Below are 20,362 nucleotides of genomic sequence, written 5' to 3'. Positions count from 1 at the left end.
GCATTTTGTTCTTTATGTTTTAAAAATACGTTTTGTGCACCTAAGTTGGGTTTAATTTTATTCCCTTTATCTTCCTCTTTATAAATTATATGTAGAAGAAAATAGGGTCAAATTTGGGCTAATCAATAAACAACTCTCTTTTTCCTTTCCTTTGCCTGATTATTTTTTAGTGTTGCCATCACAACCAAAGATTCTTGGTTGTTAAAATCTTTTAGTCAAGCCCTAGGTTAATAATAACATATTTATTTGGTCTCCGGGGGTCATTAGAATTTCTAGACGTAAGGTCCATCCATCTGGTTATCAGTGGTAAATGGTGTAGCTAACAAGCTTGGTATGTGTGCCAATGGATGCCACCATTGGCTGTTTAATGTAGATGTGTCCTCTTATTCTATCCACAGGGGACCGCTGCCATACACACCAGTCTAAACCTGGTGAGTACCTTCCTCTTCCTCTGCCTAATAATGACATCAGTCAAAATCATTTATAGCTGATATGAGGACAATAGGAGCCTTAGGAGTTTCTGTAATCAACCTGGGGACTGGTAAGGGATACAGATGAAAGAGATTGATTGAGGATGTTCCTCCCTCTCTCCATTTCTATTCACCCTAGTCAGAGATCATCTACATATTTGTTAACATGTGCCTCCCCCACCACATGCACGCACACACACACACACACGCTATACACACACACATTATTACACTACACTCCAGCAGTTCTTATCCTGCTCTTTGTTTATATCAGCAGTATTACCTTCTAATATAGTATACAATTTGCTTATTATTTGTGATTATTGATTGTGTGACTCCTACTAGTATATAAGCCCTATGAAAACAGGGATAATTTCACTGATCTTTTCCTCATCAGCTAGAACACCTGAGGATTTGTTAAGTATGTTCATGGGAATAAATTTAAGATGTTACGATATTGGAAAGCTAGCTTTTAAAAAGTGAAAATTCTCTTTTGAGAAATATTCTCTTAAGCAAACATACACATTTTTTTCTGATTCTGAAATAATCCTAGACATATACTTTAATAATTATATACTACCAATAATTTTATTACATGCAAACATATTGCATAGGCTAACACTAGCTGCTGAAAATTAAATTTTAGTGGCTTAACAAAATAGGAATTTTGTTTTTGCTCACATAACTGTCTAAATGTGGGTGTTTATGGTCTGGAGTGGCCTTCCCCCATGTGATAATTCAGGCACCCAAACTTCTTCAATATGATGGCTCTCCTGTTTGGCAATTTCTCAGTTATCAGTGTCTAACTAGCTGAGTAGGAAAGAGATGCCTTCTTAATCATCTTGGCCTTAAAGAGGCACATGCCACTTCTAGTGATCCCATTCCTTTGATCAGAATTGTCACATAACTCCACCTGAGTGTAATACAAAATGCCATCTCTGGTCGGATAGCTACCTCCTAGGGACAGCTCTACACTATGGTAGAGAAAAAATGAATTTTGATGAATTGTTTACTCTTTCTGTTACATTTCAGGACCAAGTTATCCTGTAGCATTCCCATTGATAGGCTATATTAATGAGGTTTACTGTCATAATAATGCATAATAACTTGAAGAATATAATGGCGGACAATTTGTCATTGGCTGTGTTCAACTTCAGACCATAAGTCAGTTTCAAGTCTACTTTCAATGTCTGGGATACTGGGTCCTCGGCTCAGCACCAGCAGCAGAATGTGGGGCAGTTTCTTATCATGACTGAAAGAGGCCAAGTCAAACCAAACATATCTGAATCCTCTTCTTAGGAGATGAGTTCTACACTAATTTCATTGGCCAGTACAAGTCACATGGCTAAGCTCAACAAAGTGAGGAAGACTATTTGCCTCATGGCAGGCATGGTATGATGGAGACTCAAGTGAATGATGACAAATTACATTCCCCACACGGTTATATTGAACAGATTCAAACATAAAACTAGAATTCAATATGGTATCTCAAATGGTTTTATATGAGAATAGAGAAGCCACTGAAGTGAGAATTACTCAATATTCAGAGGTCACAGGTAATTTTGAAATACCAGACCCCAGAGCCCACTTCATATTTTCCTCTCTCTAACTTATTCCCATTTCCTGAGCAAAGCTCTTTGATTCCTAATATGTAACAATCCCAACTTTTCTTCTGTCCAACACTGCCTTTGGGCTCCAGTCTTTTCAGGTTAGTTTTTATGCTCTTTGTATACTGGTCATTCTGTTCTCTGAATTTTGGTTAGAGTTACTATCTATATCCTCATTTCTCTCCATATCTCTAATTAATTGCCGCCCATTGAAGATTTATGAAACCTCACTATTTCTTTGAGAATTTCTTTACCTCCTGGCCATTGACTATCTTCTTTCTTTTCTGCTTCATCCATCCATCTGTCCATCCATCCATCCGTCCATCCATCCATCTTTCTATCCTTTCAACAATATTTTATGCTTGCCTAGTATATATCAAGAATTATTTGACAAAATGAGTATATAGCATGAATAAGATTTTAAAAAACTTCAATTTCATGAAGTTTATATTGTAGTAGAGAACCTAGATTCAAGAGCCAAAATATAAATATGATTTTGGATAGTGTTAATACTGTGAATAAATGAAAACAGAGAAATATGATTAGGCGAGGGGAATAAGAAACATTAAATAGGGAGTCAGGGAGAGATTTCTCAATATTTGAGTTGAGAACGAAATGATGGAAACAAAATAGCCCATGCAACTATCATTAAATATATATTTGTAATCAGAATCCCCATACCAGAAGAATCTCTAAAGCTTCTCCCTTTTTCCCCTTGGGATCCATTGATCATATTTAAGTTGTCGAGGAATACAAAAATGTCCAAGTAGAATAGGCTAGGCTAATTGCTTGGGTCTATAATTGGTTGAGTTATTTTACAATTAGGTGGAATTACATTGTTTGATGGGTCTGTATTTTTCTAACAAAAACCAAGTTGAGTAAATATGGAGGAATAATGTTGCCTAATGGATTACAGTGCTAATTTAAAAGATTCAGAGAAAAATGAACAAAGGTCCTCAGAAATATCACTTTCTTACCTTCGTTTTCCTTCTGTGCCTTTGAATTGCTTTGGGAATTGACTTGTTGATCCCCTGGTGTGATTGACTGTCCAAGAGGGTATCTAAGGTGGACTAACCTCACCACACCAACAGTCAAGATTTTTTGGATTATGAGTAAGAACCAGTGATGTAGGTAATAAAATGCAAACTTATGTTTTCCACCCTTGGCTTTATATTAGCTTCCAGTTGCTGCTTAACAAAGTTCCATAGACTTGGTGGTAAAAACAAGACAGACTTTTTATCTGATTATTCTGTTTGACATGAGTCTCTTGGCTAAAATCAGGGTGTCAGCAGGGCTGCATTCCTTTCTGGAGGCTATAAGGGTGAATCACTTTCCTTGACTTTTCCAGCTTCTAGAGGCCTTATAACCCATGCTTTATGACCCCCTCCCTCCATCTCCAAAGCAGTAGCTGGTCAAGTCCTCACACTACATCTCTCTGGCCCTGCTTCCATCATAATATCATAATATCTCTTTCTCTGCTCACAGCCTGGGGACAGGTCCACTATTTTAAAGATTCATGAGATTAATTTGGACTAACCTGGATATCCAGGCTAATTTCTCCATCTTAAAACCCTTAGTATCAATCATATCTGCAAAGTCCCCTTTGTCACATAATATCATGCAGTCACAGGTTCCAGGTTTTAGGACATGGACATCTTTGGGTCTGCCACAATTCTCCCACCCATAGTTTTCCTTTGATTGATGATTATAACTTCCAAGAATGGGGGAAGTCTCACCAGATGGAGCCATTCCTGAATGAGAGTAGCCTGCTTCGTGGGGGTGGGTAAAGAGAATGAAAGTCTTTTCTCAGCATTGACATCACTCAGCGTCTGATCAAGAACTTGGTATATCTCAGGGCTGAGTACTCTTTATGACATATTACTGGACTGCTGCAGCCTGTTTGGGTTTTGCAAGGAAATATGAGTCGCCTCTTGAGAATGTTCTATGACAACCCTTAGAAATTGTTTTTGTTCTATTGGGAGGTGGAGGCTGCCTTTCTTTCCCCCTCATTGTTTATGTTCTGTTATCATCCACTACTGTCTTTTTGATGGATTCCAAATTGTTCCAGGGAAAAGACTGGTGATAATTCTAATTTCAGCCACTCTTGCTCTGGGGACTGATTTGGTCCTTGTCTTTGATACTGTGCTCTCTAATCATAATCCTGACTTCCTGAAATATGAGTGTCAGTAGGAAAAGGCTTGCCAACTCCATCCCTCATTTATCACTGAGAGGATGCTTTTAAGGAAGGTCTTAAATGAAGGCATTGTACAAATGCCAAAAAAGAAAAAAAAGTGCTATGTCTAGGGATTAGTGAAAGCTTCCCATTGTCTGACCTCAATTAGAAAAAGCAGAAGTATTTCTAAGGATTGCTTTTGAGATGCCTAAAGTGGCTTACTGGATGTTGGAGTTAACTCTGTCCTAAAGTGAAGTTCTTTGCCCTTAGTGATCCAATAACCTCATTCCTTTACTTCTCTTCAGAAACTCCTCATGAATTTATGTAGGGACCTCTCCTCAGTGCCAACAGTTAGATTTCAACCTACACTTAATAGAAGTGAGAGGGAGTAATTATGTGCAAAATAAATGGAAGGAACTTTAATATCTTCTAAAAGATACATAAGCATAAGATTAAAATGTTTGAATTGGAATGAAGTGGGGTTTCTCAACCATTTTTTTATTCCCTCTATAAGGAGCCATTTTTGATATGTTTTTTCTAATCACCCTCCTATGACATGTAATACTGTAGCTAATATACAGTCTATCTGTTGATGTGCTGAATGTATATCTGTGCTTTCTAAACAAAAAGAGTAAGATATTTTGTTCCTCCCCGAATAACAAGTTTTTATCTCCTTGAAGAATATATTGCCCTATTGCAATATATTCTTCAAGGACTATTTTACCCTCTCCTGATTTTCATAATATTATAATTACTTATTGTAAAAGTGAAAACTAAGTGTGACACAAACATCATAATGTATAAATATGCAAAAACAATGACAAAGAACAGGTATATTCCCCAAGTCATAGAAAAATAAACACACACACACACACACACACACACACACACACACCATATACACAAAAATATAATTTTGTAAATAAGACTATCTTTCTATGTCAATATGCATATCATCCTATCATTGTTTTTATGTTCACAGAGTACGTTTTGCAGTTGTAATGTCTCATAATTTAGGTATACAATATTTTGGCAGATATTTATTATGTTTTTAACTTATTTTGAGAGAAACAACACTACACTATAGATTCTTGTATTTTTTTCATTTATGACTGAATATTTCCTTGAGAAGCATGCTTACAAGTGCAATCTTCCAGGCAAAGAAAATGCATTTTACAAGGCATTTGATACATGATGCTAAATTGCCCACCAAAACAGCATGGTCTCTTTCAAAAAGCCATAATCATAGCAAAATTTGAATAAGATCTGAGTAATTGAGTGCTATCTCTCCTACCAATAAAATATTGCATTTGTATCCAGTCGATTGGGCATATTTTTAGAAGGTGTAATTGTTCAATTGGAATAGAAACTCTTTGGAGCAAGCAGGAACTGGAAAGAGATTTATGATGTGTTCAGAATTTTAGATGTGTACCTTGGCTAGGCAAAACTATGGGGGGCCAGAAAAATGATTATCATTCAAGTTGGTTTTTGTTTGACCCATTCTAATTCTCTTTCTTACTTTTAATCCTTTTAAAACTGTCCACGCATTTCATCCCAGCTTCTGTGAATGAATTTGCTAGAGAAGTCTGAGATGGTAGAGATGCAAGCAACAAAAGAAGTACTTTCCAAAAACCGTGTGTTTTTTTTTATGGCTTCTTGTAAATTTATTATCTCAACAAATATTTATTGAATAAATACTAGATATCAAGCACTACTGCAGTGCTCGGGCATAAATAACAGTGCCTAAAAACAAGTGCCTTCCACCATGAAATTTGTATTCCAGGGCAAGAAGGCAGACAATAAGACAAGTAGACCTAAATGTGTTATGATGTTAGGTAGTGATGAGAACTATGGAGAGTGAGTGGTGGGGAGGGCGGGCAGATAGCAGAGAAAGCCCTCTGAGCAGAATTGAAATAAAGTCATGGAGCAAGCCATGCAGATGTCTGGGGGAAGAACATTCCAGACATAGGGAAGAGCAAATTAAAGTCCCTGAGATCAGAAAATGCTTGGTAATTAAAGATAGGAAGGAAGCCAGTATGGCTGGAACAGAGTAAGTGAGAAGAACAGGGGTAGGAAGAGAAATGGGAGAGATAGAGGAGGGTTAGTTAATGTACAGCATGAAAAAACACACAAAGACTCCTCAATGTCGCCAATTTTGAGTCATTACACTCATCTATTGAACAACTCTCTTATGACTCCTGCTATGTCCCAGAAGCCTGGCTAGACACTGGTTATAGGACAGAGACAGGCAAGGTTCTCACAGAGAGACTACTCTGGAAAGGACACAGACAAACATAGAGGCAATTATGGTTTATTGTGATTGTGTCATCATAAAAGCAGCGGCGGGCATTAGCTGGTGCACAATAACAATTCAGCTAGATACCTATAATATATAAATCACGATGTTTTTAATAAAACAATACATCTTTTTTTAGTATCCTGCATATATCATTCTACATTTGCATATATTATATGATTTGAAATGAAACATTCAGTCATCTGCTCGCCCCAGTGGCTCACGTCCTGGAACTGGGGGCCACATCTGTACATCGGTTTTCAATTTAGTTCTGTGTCTGGGGCACGCTTTCACCAAATTTGTGGCAGTGAACATGCGATGCAAAAGAAATAATTTAATTAAGGTCTGGCTTCCTGCCTTTGAAAAGTTCTTAACTGGACCTAAGTTGAAGGATTAGAATGTTATGAAAGGCTCACTAAAAATCTGGGAGACGGGGCGAGGCAGGAAGGAGTGGGAGTGGCAATTTAGGTTACTGGTGTGTTTTTCCTACTTGTTTTGTCAGTTATGAGTCTCATTTGGTGGTAAATAGTTAGAAATTATATGTATTTTGTTTCTCCTTTAAATGGTAAATTCACTGAGGGAAAGAACAGTTTCTGCTATTGCTTTATGTGGGTGTGTGACAAATGATACATGAATGAGGAAAACAATTCTTCTCATTCTAATCTGTTCACAGGAATACATAGAAAAAAAAATATGGAGAAATCCAGGGCATGTGGCTTCCTGCTCATTCTAAGGGCATTCACCAGATGTGCCCAATGTCTCAATTATCTCCCTGACTCAGGAATTTTGGTTATTATTTCAAGCAGCTTGCCGGGTGTAGCTCACTAGAAAGCTCTTATTTTCTGGTCTAAGTGCTGTGTACTTCAGGGTGATTATCTGAGGGTTTTAGGACATGGGTTTGACTGCAAAGGATCTTTATCTCCAAGGTAACACTGACATTCCTGTTGACAAAGAACAGTCTGTTTGCCCTGTTTGGGTCTTTCTGCTTTTTGAAAGCATTGTAGGAGCAAATTTACTCGAGAACGTTCAGAGACAATGGAAGAGGCAGTACTCACTGTTCCCACTTACCTTGTGTGCCGAGAACACCCCCAAACCCTGTTCCTGCTAAGATCAACTTCCTCTCCGTGATCTTCCTAATTCTACATTTCTAACAACCAAGGTTCTCTGTCATTGCTTTGTCCCTTTCAAAACTACCAGCTTAGCTTGGGTGAACTTTGCATCTTTTCTCCCATTTTAACTGTGACAAGCTTTTGCTGTTTCTCATACTATGATGAGAGTTTTCTTCATGGATCCCAGATAAGACTTCCGATAGTAAGACTAGGTCTACACACTTAGCTACTTCCATTTTTATTATCACAAAGCAGGGCGTGTCTCAGTGTGTAGGAAATAGACAGACAGATGGACATATAAATGTATGTAGAATGCCTGGTACACATATATGTATCTATGCATTTATTGCAAAATACTTCTGAAATGAATTAATAAGAAGGTGTTGAAAATAGCTGAGCAATGTGAAAGTTTACATTTACATCTTTTTATTTGTAACTGCAAAATTGTATTCTAAGATAAGTACTGTGCTTAGAGCTGGGACTTCAGAGGTGAAGAAGATAAACATGATTTTCCAATCCAGGGGAAGAGAAGGACATTAAATGATCAATAACACAAACAATAACACAAGGACCCAGGAATGGTGACACAAACCAGGGGAGGATTTCAGAGGTGACTCTTTTTTACATTGAATTTCCAAGAAAGAGGTCCCTAAGTAGGAAAATCACTTTAAAAAAAAAATTCTGAATCCCTGAAAGAAAAGCCTCTGAGTGTGGGGAGCCTCTGAGTGTAAGATGTGGCTGGAGAAAGAGAATTGGGCCATATGATGAAGATCTTATTTTTTTCCTAATAATTAGGAGGAGGCATTGCTAACTTCTGAGCAGACATGGCAAGAGCAGGTTTATGACATGGTCAGAGTTAATCGATTATAGTAATTACAATCTCTACATAAAGAGTCTGATCTAGCACACTAACCATTTTTATTATCACAAAGCAGGGTGTGTCTCAGTGTGTAGGAAATAAACAGATGGACATATAAATGTATGTAGAATACATGATACACATATATTTATCTATACATTTATATGTATATACATGCATATATACATCCATATGTGCACATATACACACATACTACATGTATGTATATATGTACACATATAGGAATTCAAATTTGAATTTGAAAATGTACTTCATGATTAGATTTAGAGAATTTATCTAAATTCCCATTATTTTTACTCAAAATATCTATGAGTTGAAGTTTAACTTTTAGGTTAAGATTCCAAGCAGATGTTGAGTTAGATGTTTGAGGTATGAGTTGAGACAGGAAAAGGCTCACGGGGCATAATCTGAGGGCAAAAATCTGAGAACAGTACAGATTGCATGACTGTAAGTCCCTCTTTTTTCTTACATTTTATGTTCAGAATTCACATTGTCCTTATCACTTTTATTATAAAGAAGAAAAAAATAAACCTAAGTCTAAAACTGAAGCCAAATAATAACCCCCGTAGTTGTCATAACTATTTGAACAATGAAAGGCTAGGTGTACAAATAGCTCATGTATTCGGCCAAGGTAAGGAAGGCTTGCTTCACGTGGCCCACCAGTGGCTTGCCAGTTCAGAACCCCTTCTCTCAAATTACTGTGGGTTGTACAGAACTGCCAAGAATTATGAGGAAGAAAAGGACTAAGCTGGTCTGTGGCCTGTGGTTCACAAGTCAAGGCTTGCGCTCTTCCATTGTCCAATGCCGCTTCCGTTTGCATTGTGTTTTCATTGGTCCCTAAGAATGCAGAACCACAAAAGACCAGTGTCTCTTCCTCGTGGTCAATGCGGTTCTGACCTTGGTCAAATCACCCTGGCCTGGATGGGACCATTTTTCTCATCTAAGCCTAAAGAAAGATAAATGATCTTCTTTTATGAAAGATAAAGAGCCTACGAAAGAAGAATCATAGGGTAATCAGGGCTAAGGACCAGTTGTGCACATGCAAAAGGAAATTCTTTCCTTTTCCCACCTTCACTCGGCAAGAGAGGAGGGTACACCGTATAAGGATAATGGGGTTTCTATAATATCCCAAATGGAATTACATAAATATAAAAAACCTACATGTCCATTGCGTGCACATAGCATAAAGCATTAGAATGTCCTCAAAGATGAACTGTTGCATCTTTTGAAAATATTCTCTTTCCCTTTCTTTTTTGAGAATCTAGTCACACGTTGCCTAAATTTGAGAAGCACAGAAAACAACCCCTAAATGCTATTTTGCAAAACCTAAGGGGTATATCTGTGGTTTGGACAAAAGTGAGTTTGAGTAGAAGGTGTGAATCTGTTGAGTTTTCTTCATTGCTACCCATATGCTGTGACTTACAGTTTTCGTTTTCTCTTTTGTTTTGATTTTAATTGCAGTTTTTACATTAAAACTCACCCAAGGAAAATCTTTTCTTTTGTTTTGCTTTTCAACTTAAGCTGTGAGAAATTAAGAATGGCAACACTGAAATGATCATGTCCAGAAAATCCTGAAGCCCATATAATTTTAAAGGAAAAAATACATCTTTCAAAATTCACTTCTATTATGTGGATGTACATAGGATATAAACTTAATATGGAAAGAAGCTGAAATATTGATCTCATAGTTCAATGAATGTAAAATCTATATATATGTAGGCAATCACTCAATTGATAATTTCCCAGAACTGGTAGGATCTCTGCCATTGACACCATTCATTTTTATAGCTCAGTGCTAAATAAATGTGATGTATGTGTGGAAGCATTTGCTCTCATTACATTTCTTCTAACATAGATTTTTTATGACTGCTGATAATTGGTAATGAGATCAGATTCACTTTTTAAGCTTTTCCTATGGCCCAGGGAAAATGCAAATACTTCCTGTATAGTGTCTTTTAAATCCTCACTCTATCCCGTGAATAAGCTTCATTATACCCATTTAACAATTGAGTTTAACGAGGTTTAAAAAGATAAGGATTAACTTTCCCATGGTTACACAACTACTAAATTGGAATTGGAATATAATTCACACGTGGAAGAATGTTGGTATTGTTTTTTTTTTTTAATGGTTAAAACACCCTCGATTATATATTTATAAAAGCACCATCATCTATAAAGGCAAATTATTCTATGACAGTATAGCAACTAGAGTCACATTACCTGGTTTCAAAACCAGTTTCTACATTTTGGCTAGTAATTCGATTACTCTACAATGTAATTTCAATGCCTGTAAAATAGGGTTTATAATTAATAGTATTAACTCATAGGGATGTTGTGAAGACCGAATAAAATAATTTCCCAAAAGCACATTGCCTGATACAAAAAAAAAATGCATTTGATACATGGTAGTTATTATTATTATTATTATTATTATTTTATTGTTATTACTATATTTCCATTTCCATTAGAGAAGCTAGTGCACATCAACGCAACGTCAGTGAAGTTGAATGGAATGTTTTATGGCTCTGTAATTTCTTGCTGCTTCCTCTGTGATCTCAAATACTTTAAAAGATCACAGACATTTCTATCTTTATAACTCCACCAGGACAGACTTACAAAGGCTAATCCCCAGTAGACTGGCTCTATCACACTGTGGGGACTCAGCTTCTGCAGAGCTGAACAGGAGAAATGTTCCAGTGGTTAATCAGATTTTTCTCCCAACTTTCTCTCCCTTAACATAATATCCTCCTGGGTGGAATCCAAATTAACTGAGCTTCTGTTGGGCGCTCAGCATCACGTATTTTTCCATGGATGCTTTTCTGTTGTCACATTTTTTTTCCCTCTAGACTCAGGAAATGAGCTTATTTGGTAACTTCCTTTCTCTGCAGGTGGCGATGCTACGAGCGATAGCTACTGTGTGGTTGTAAAGCTGATGGATTCAAAATATTTGGGCAAAAAGATAAAGTTATAACCAGTAGTTTAATAACTCAGCTGTGCCTAAGTTTTAAATATGCATATTGTTTTACTTTGATTGACTACTGGCTGAAGGCAGTTTGTACAAAAAAAAAAAAAGAGTTATAGGTTTGGAGAACCTATAGTACTATAGACACATAATTTTATTTAGGTTGCTTTCCTGAATAAAGTCAGTCTTTATGTATTCCTAAAAACTCTCAGAAGGTCAGCTTTCATTTAAAAATGGAGGAAAGAAGGAGGAAAATCTGAAGGAATGCATATGAAAAAGAACTGAAAATTTTACATTGTGGTGCATTGGTAGTTTAGTGTTCAGTGAACAATTATAGATTGTAATTATAAAACAAATGCCTATTGGTTGAGCAAATCATTTTTGTCAGTTATGGAACCTAATGTTTTAGCATATTGTCTAACTGTGATCTCCCCTGCACAGCAGCCCCTCTCCCCGATAGATATTTTGCCTTCAGTTCTTTTCCCTACACTTTCTAGACTTACGTAAAACACATAATGGCAGGTGGAACCTAGAGGCTTCAGCAGTGTAGTCAAGGAAATTCCCATGGCATAGTTCACATTTCTGTCCTTTACATAGGTGGTCTGTGTCTAATGAGCATCCCATGACCAGGGGAGGAGGGGAACGATCTGGAAACAAGATACTACCCTAGCATGGAGATATCAAAAGAGATATTTGAGATAAACATGGTGAACCGAGTGTTGTGTCTCTCTGGGGCTGCTGGCTGCTTGTCTGGACAGATTCCCATGAGATGGTGTTTCTGTGGAGAATCTGACCTGGCACAGACCCGACCTTCAATCTATAAGCTCCGAGACTCTGTCTCATCGGGAGTCTGGAGTAACTACGATGTAGTGGTAACCAGGCTTGGAGGAGATGAGTGTATGTCTCAGTCCGTTTGCACTGTTACAACAGCAGCCTGCCACATCATGGGGAACTTATGAACAGCAGAGATTGGCTTCTCACAGTGTTGGGAGCTGGCAGTCCAAGATCAGTGTGCCCGCACAGCTGGGTTCTGATGAGAGCCCTCTTCTAGGTCGCAAATTGCTGAGACCTCGCTGTGTCCTCGTGTGATGAAGGAGCGAGGGAGCTTGTGGTGTCTCCTCTATAAGAGCATCAGTCACACTCACCACGGCCCCACCCTCGTGACATAATCACTACCCCAAAGCCCCACCTTCTCTCACTATCACAGTGGGCGTTAGGATTCCAACACTGAATTTGCAGGGGAGGACACAAACAGTCAGACCACAGCAGTACAAAACCAAATTCCGGTTTGCTTGTTTCTAATGAAAAACATATGCATAAAGTTTGGAAATCAAAATTATTAAAGGGTTCTTGGTGAATCTGAAGTTAGAATATGAAGGACTCGTGAGAATCACATATGTAGAAGCTTCAGTCTCTATTAGCATCCTGGTCCCTCCCCACAACAGGGGTATAACTGAGGATCCTGTCCCCTGGGCATTGCTGTGGGGCGCCGCCATGTTTTACTGTGCAGGTCCCCTGATTTTATGTTCCTTGAGGCTGGAAAGCTGCCCTCTGGTTGTTCTCGCCTTGTATATATTAGTATCTTCACTCTGATTTCAGCCTAGTCTTTTTGACCAGAAAGTATGTACTCTCTTTGTGTGTCTCTTCTCTGAATTATCCTGTGATGATTTTATAATTCTCGGGAGGCACTCTTATCTCCTTAATTTCTCTATGCTGGAAGGATGCTTTCTGCTTCCTCGAGTTCTAGGAAAATAACAATGGCATTTTCTATGAGCTATCCACAAAAATAGGAAATTAATTTTGGGATATTTTTCAGTTATCACTTATTGTGTAAATGAACCAACCCAAAATGCCATGGCTTAAACCAGCAGTAATCGGTTATTTCTTATTTTTCTGTGAGTTGACTTAGATTATGTGGGTGGTTCTTCTACTCTGAGCGATATCAGTTGGGGTCTCTTATTTGGCTATATTCATCTGGTAGTTGGGATGAGTTAAACAGTCCAAAAAAGTCTTCACTCACATGTCTGGACCATTTTCTTGTACCACCTTGGCCTCTTCACATGGCTAGACTGAGTTTCTCCACAGCGCGTTGTTCTTTGTGGTCTTACATGACAATTGACTCTCAAGATAGAGAAGGCAAAAGCTGTCAGTTCTTTTAACTACAAGGCTCAGAGTACCACCCCTGCCCCATTCTGTTGGTCAAAGGAAGTCACAGGCCAGCCTGATCTGAGGAGGGGGAGATAGACCTCACTTATTAATAGGTAGAATGCACACAACGAGGGGAGGAATCGAAGGTGGCTGTCTTCAAAGACTGTCTACCACAACTTGCCTGCTAGTGGCAATATTCCCAATGGACAAAATATTGTCACCCCACTGCCAAAATGTTCCTTTGCATTACAACATCTGCTTGAAATCCAGAAGTTCGTGATCTAAATCATGCCTACGTGCCATGAGGCTCCTTGGGAGTAATGCCTCATATTGAAAGATGCTGAAATAAAAGTATAATTTGTCTGTCCTATAAAACCTTACAGGGACTGGTGGATCAGGACTGGGAAAATGGCAATGTACAGCCCTGTTCAAAACAGTGGGGGCTGGAGGTCGGAGAAGCACAGAGAAGTCACTGGCTCTTCTGTGCACATGTGGCCAATTCTTCCTATTCCAAGGGCAGAAAATACTTAAAATATTTATTAAGTCCCGGTTCTGCTTCTTGTTTTTGGTTCTCTGTGGCTCTTGACTTTGCTTTTCGAGCTTTTACATCCGCTCTCTGAGTTGTCTTTCTTGTCCATAAGAAACGACCTGTACTGAGCTGCGTCTGAATAGTGTGCTCAGCTCTCTTCCAGCCCTTAAAAGTCCAGGGGCCCAAAAACGTTTTTACATTTAAATTTGAACTGTTTCTGCCCCTTTTAGTCAAAGTTGGCAAACCTCCTTTATAATCTTTGTGGTTTTCCTTTGAATCAAATTATACTCTATTTTATTAGACAAAAGACAGAAACATAAATTGTACTGAGTTAGGCCTGCCTTCTTTTAGGATAAGGGTCAGAGTATTGTGAAATAACACTTGTAATTATGATTCTTAAAAGCCCTGGGTTTGCTGCCTTAAATCTTTCAGGTATCTCAATGAGGTCTCTTATAACCACACTTTTAATTTGATTTTTACCCGAAGGCCTTTGTGTGTGGCCATTTTTCATTTTGAAAACCTTTTCCTGCTCAGAGCAGGCTTTATGGCAAGTCTTGTGTTCAAGCTATTTCCTTCCATTTTTTTTTTTTTCCCCCGAGAACTGAATAGTTCCTTTCTCAGTCCCCACCCCCTTGCAATCTCTTATCATACATGGCTAAAACATGTCAACTGACATTTTCACATTCTTCTAGAATTCTTCTTGGTTAGCTCCATGATTTTATTAGGTACATTATATATTATCTGCATTACACAGGCAATAGTCTTGCCTTTTTTCTTTTTTAAACCAAGTTAACATAGCTCTCCTGTTCTTCCAGCCTCTAATAGCAATTTCCTCAACAACTTTTCAGCATCCCAATAGTTTCTACCACCCAGGCCCAAAGCCGATGCAAAAGTTTTAGATTTTTGTTACAGCAGAACCACACTTCTGTTACCTGTTTCAGATGTGTATGCGTGCTTAACAAACTACCCCAAATTTAGAGATGCAAGAGCCATGATCATATTTGCTCACAATTCTGTGGGTCAAGAGTTCAGCAAGGCACAGTAGGGATGATGTGTCACTGATCACAAGTGTCTGCTGTCCCAGCTGGGGTGGGGATGGGGGAGACTGCTTTAGCTCTACAGTGATCATATGGCTAAGGTTTTATTTTCCTTATCGATTGCATTTTGGGGGTTCATTTCCCATGGTTATCTGGCAGGTCCTCACAGTGTGGTGATCTGAGAGTAGTGAGACATCTTTCATGGTACCTGGCTTTTTTGGGAGGAAGGTGAAAGGTGCCAACTTTAAGAGGAGAAGAAATGGACTCCACCTCGTGAGGGATGGAAAAATATACACAGACAGGGAGGGAAGGAACTGATGGAGCCCTCGCTGAAGATTATCAGCCAGGGATTTTCTGCTTAGGATTGCTCAAACGTTTCTCAACATAACTTGGACTAGAGATAAGTGAGACCTGAGAAATACCTGTAAACCGATAAATATTGTTTCGAGAAACAACGCTCACCCTTATCACATGAAATGCACTCATGTTTTCTAAACTATTCTGATTCGTCTTTTTAAAACATTGCTTACAAAACTTCAATTTTATTTTATAACAAATGGGGTTGAGATGAGTAATTAACAATAACAGTGGTTCCAATTAAAGTCCTTTGCTATCTATATGGGAAAAGTAAGTATAAATAAAAATGCACTCCAAAATAATTTGCCAGCGTTATGCAGTTTGACTGAGGCAAGTTGACATAGTCGTGTCTTTTAGCTTAAGCTGACTCAGTCCCACTCAACTTTCAAACCACATTGTCGAGCCAGCTCCATGTCTTACATTGTTTCCAGCCAAACTTTGATCTGAGCTCTTAGTATATACTGTTGCCAGATTCAGTAATGTGGGCCCTACAACTCCAAATCCAATTGGTTTTGTACATCATCCCACTTTCTTGGTCGTACTGTGACAGATCAAAAAGATTTGCCACTTCTATCCCTTTACGAACACCTTAATTTAAAAGAAAAAAAAAAGAGACAATTTTGCAATAGTATCGTGCAGCTTGTGACTGTGAAAATAAAAATATCCCTCAAACTCTTGGAATTGTGAGTTGCGAAAAGAGAGTTATTGTGGGCACAATTCTGCTGAAAGTGGGAAATGTGTCTCTCACCTTCAAGAATCAGACAGTTCCAGTATCACACAGTGTGGACCTTACTTCTCTTCATTGGACTCTCATTTCCCTATTTAATTACCTCTTTAAATTTACCTCCAAAACCAGAGCTAAAAGTTAGGATTCGGCCATTATAGCATAGGCAGAGAAGAGTTTTTTCAATGACGCTTTATGCCATACACGATATAACGAAATCAAAATAATGCAATCACAGCTTCTTTTTCTTTCTTTTGTTACTTTTGTTTGTTTTAAAAGGTATAAAAGTTTGGATTTAAATTATGAGATTTAAATATTTTTAAATAGTCGATAAAGGATGTATATTTCCTCCTCGGTGACATATGAAATTGGGGCCAGAGAGTGGCAAGAGCCTTTCAGTTTTTCAAGAATTAGGTGGCCAAAGACACTTTCTACGAGAGGAGACACTGACTTATGTCCTGTCTCTTTTTGTACCTCTCGGGTCAAGAGCATCCACAGATAAAGCTCAGCTGTGAATTATACTTCTTTTTTTTTTTTTAAGTAAGAAAAAAATGATTTCAGAAAGATAGGTTGACAAGGGACACGGTGGCTTTCCAGAATTAACTGTGAAAGACAGATCATCTGGGCATGACTGAAAGCCATGCATAACCTTTGTTCCCAGATATCTCATTTCAAAAATGTCACTTTCTGCTTATTCAATGCTACTGTCATTATACTATTTTTAGGCATTAAAAGTTGTGTTCTGGAGCTGAACAGGAATTATTGCTTCTATATTTGGACTTATTAGAAATAATTTAAAATTCACTCAAAAGCAATAAAAATCACGATTTTATCGTGGTTGTATTTGCAGTGCAATTTTCATTGTCTTTTATTAGCAATATTTCAGCATCTATGTATATAGATCGAGACTATAAGTACTTTAAAAAATTACTTTAGAAAGATAAATTTTTCTTTAATTCTTAATCCCCTATAGTGAGATTAAAGTATAATTAATTAAGTGACAAATGCTGCTTAAAATTTCAGGCTTTGCCTTATATGGGTAAACTTAAAAAAAAAATGACAGTTGAAACAAATTTTTATTGCTCCATATATTATTTAGTCAATACTTGGACTGAGGTAAAACCAGGTGATAAATGGCAAATGGAGAGAAAAATCAGTTCATTAGAAAAGAAATAGTTTCCTCCTCTGGTTTTCTAGAGAGAGCGATAGGAAGATAAAGAATGGAAAGCAGATAATACCTGGAAACAAAAGTCTCCCAGTATCGAAGGAATGAATCTGTTTGTTTATCCTGATCATCTCTAATTTATTTAACATTTTACTCTCTAAATAATCCTCAATACTCTCATGTCAAATTTGGATCAATACAAAGAAGAGGACCAGAAACAAAATGCGATTGAATTATATGAGTCAGCCTGTATTAGGCTCTTTTCGCCACAGAGGAAAAGGGAGCAGGAAGAAGCTTCCTCACATAATGAAGGATTTTCTGGGCAAGGCCGGGTGGAGAACTGCTTCAGCTGGTGGGCAGCAGGACAGGGTGAAACAAGGAGTTGATATGCCAAAGCAAGTGACAACAGCAAACAAAAAACACCCAGAAAATGGGTTGGGAACAAATGGGATATGCCTTGGCACATTTCAGAGGTTGGAGGGTCAGACTGAGAAGAAGAACCATAAAAATGGACCATGTGGTCTCAAGGTGCCCCTGGGTGGGTACCTGGGAACATCATTATACCCCTATTATCCAGGGGTATATAAAATGCTGTGATAGTTTCAGGGGCTGAGAAGATATAGGGCAGGGACAAATGAAAACTACATTTAAACGATTACAAACAGTTCTATTAAATCCTAAAATAACAAAGTTAATTTAAAAAGTACTCCAATGCCAATGGAAGAAATGAAAGTGGGTGCTGATCATTCAGATGGATGGGGTCTGTACACTGGGCTCCATAAATAGACTGTTACCTATGTCAATACCACAGACTAGGTGGCTTAAACAACAGACATTTATTTTCACATAGTTTTTGAGGCCCAAAGTTCAAGACAAGGTGGCATCCTGGTTGGTTTCTGGTGAGAGCTCTCTTCTGGGCTTTTGCATGGCTGCCCTCTCACTGTGTCCTCACACCGTGGAGAGAGTGGAGAGCCAGCACACTCCCTGGTGTCTCTTATTAGAGCACTAATCTCATTCATTATGAGGACCCAATCCTCATGACCTCATCTAAACCTAATGATCTCCTCAGAACCCCATTTCCAAGTACCATTGCACTTGGGGATTAAGACTTCAACATATGAATTTGGGAGGGACTCAGTTCAGTCCCTAGCAACAGTCAGTTTTCATGATCTCAATGTCACCATAAGAGTCACATGTATTTCATTTCCCTTGTCAGACAATATCTCTACTTGCTTTGGCGGTGAAGTTGTCCCCACAGTACAAATAGATTCTCTAAATTCTTTCTTAATGGATAATTGTTCTACCTTAATTCTATCTATGTTGTGTTCTAGAATAGAGCCTTTTCTTTTCTCAGTCATTTCATAGATACCAAGGGGATTTATTTCACTTTTTTCTGTTTCTTTTGGCAAATAAAATGAGCGTCATTTGCTTATATTTTGAATGCAACGCAAGCATTGATCTTGCTCATTCCAAAGGGTGCTTTCTAATCTACTTGAGAAGAGGGATGTTGGCTCCAGGGTTGTTCATGGGGCTGTTGCTTCCCTGAGTCTCATGTTACTCCCAGCTCTGCCATTGACCTTCACTGCCCGGGGACCTGTGCTATGGTCTCTTCTCTATACAGTGCTACTATGTAGGCTTGGGGTCAGTAGATTTTCAAAATCTGTCTGTCCTATCTATCTCTCCATGCTACTACCCAAGTCTAATTTGGAATATCTGCCTTTAGTAAAGAGTCGAAGAAAACAAAAGTAGATTATAATTAAGGAGGGGGACAAATGAAAATCTCATTCTAAGTATAATTGTTTCCATATAATGATGTTATCCATCGCATGAACATACATTAATTCCTAGCTTTAGGTTAACTCTCCATTTACAGAGCACCTCACTATTCAGACTCTTCTAAGTATCTTCCCAACCTCACACCACTCAATCCCTACAACTCAACAGTCAGAGGCAAATATTTTTTTCAGAGAATAAGTTACGCAGCCTAGAATGATGTGCTGAGGTAGAGGATGGAAAGAAATAAGCATCAAAGTGGTCCAGGTAGACTTTTGTTCTTCTAAGTCCTGACTCTTTTCAAAGTCTCTTCAGTACTAAGTACTTTATTCAATGATGTATAATTTTACTTTATTCAGGCTCAGATTTTTGTATGTAATCTGAGGATCTATTTAAATTGTGAAAATTAACACACAGTAGATTTCAAAACCAGTAAAATTTAAATGGGCAGGAGATACAGAAAAAAGCTATTGGTCACTTTGGGTCCCTCCTGAAGAATTGTCTGGGTATTTTTTTACCCAGTCGAGTCTCTAGGCTTTTTGCTTTTGGCACTAAAAGACTCTGCTGCTATACTGCACTGGAAAAGAGCAGCTAGTTTTTTTTTTTTTTTTTTCCTAATGTGAGTTAAAAGAAAATGCACTAAGGATCTTCCCTTCAAAAAGCTGTTTGATGGTAGTGAGTAAAATCAAATATCAGGGGCACAATGGACCAGAATATTGGAAAGTAGGAACGGCCTAGAAAAGTGAGAGACACAGCCACTTCTAGAATATTTGGTTCCCGTTCTCTGAAGGCATGATTGAAGAGCAGCTGTCTAACTAACCTTTGCCTTTCCTTTAGTAAGTTTCAAAAAAAAAAAAAAAAAGTTCCTGTGCCTGTATCATAAGGATGCTGGTTGATAAAAATAAAGGTGATTCCAGGTGTTCCCTGATCTGTGCATTGAGGCCCTCCTCCCTTAAGGCTGCAAATTATAGAGCAGCCTATTATTTTCTCATAGTTGTGTACCAGTGAGTTATTCTGTCAACTTACATTATATGCTACCATTTTCCACAAGCAACTGCATTTTGCCACATTGGATAATAATGATAATCATTGTAATCATATATCAACACAATGAGATAATGAGATAATAACC

The 20,362-nt window shown here is 38.0% G+C and overlaps 1 protein-coding gene across 6 annotated transcripts in view; it reads left to right on the top strand.

Annotated features, from left to right (window-relative positions):
- NYAP2 (neuronal tyrosine-phosphorylated phosphoinositide-3-kinase adaptor 2) overlaps positions 1 to 20,362 on the top strand; it is a 233,521-nt gene that overhangs the window by 114,389 nt on the left and 98,770 nt on the right. For 5 of the 6 annotated variants that reach the window (XM_016118879.2, XM_016118878.2, XM_016118887.2 and 2 more), the window contains one exon: positions 399 to 431. The exons of the other annotated variant lie outside the window; for it this stretch is intronic. In XM_016118879.2, coding sequence (XP_015974365.1) covers positions 399 to 431 — 33 coding nt within the window. The remainder of the gene's footprint in view (positions 1 to 398; positions 432 to 20,362) is intronic. 6 annotated transcript variants of the gene reach the window in all.

This window comes from Rousettus aegyptiacus, unplaced genomic scaffold, assembly GCF_014176215.1.
Source record: "Rousettus aegyptiacus isolate mRouAeg1 unplaced genomic scaffold, mRouAeg1.p scaffold_m13_p_2, whole genome shotgun sequence".
NCBI classification, from domain to species: domain Eukaryota; kingdom Metazoa; phylum Chordata; class Mammalia; order Chiroptera; family Pteropodidae; genus Rousettus; species Rousettus aegyptiacus.
This window is presented reverse-complemented; position numbering and strand designations above follow the sequence as displayed.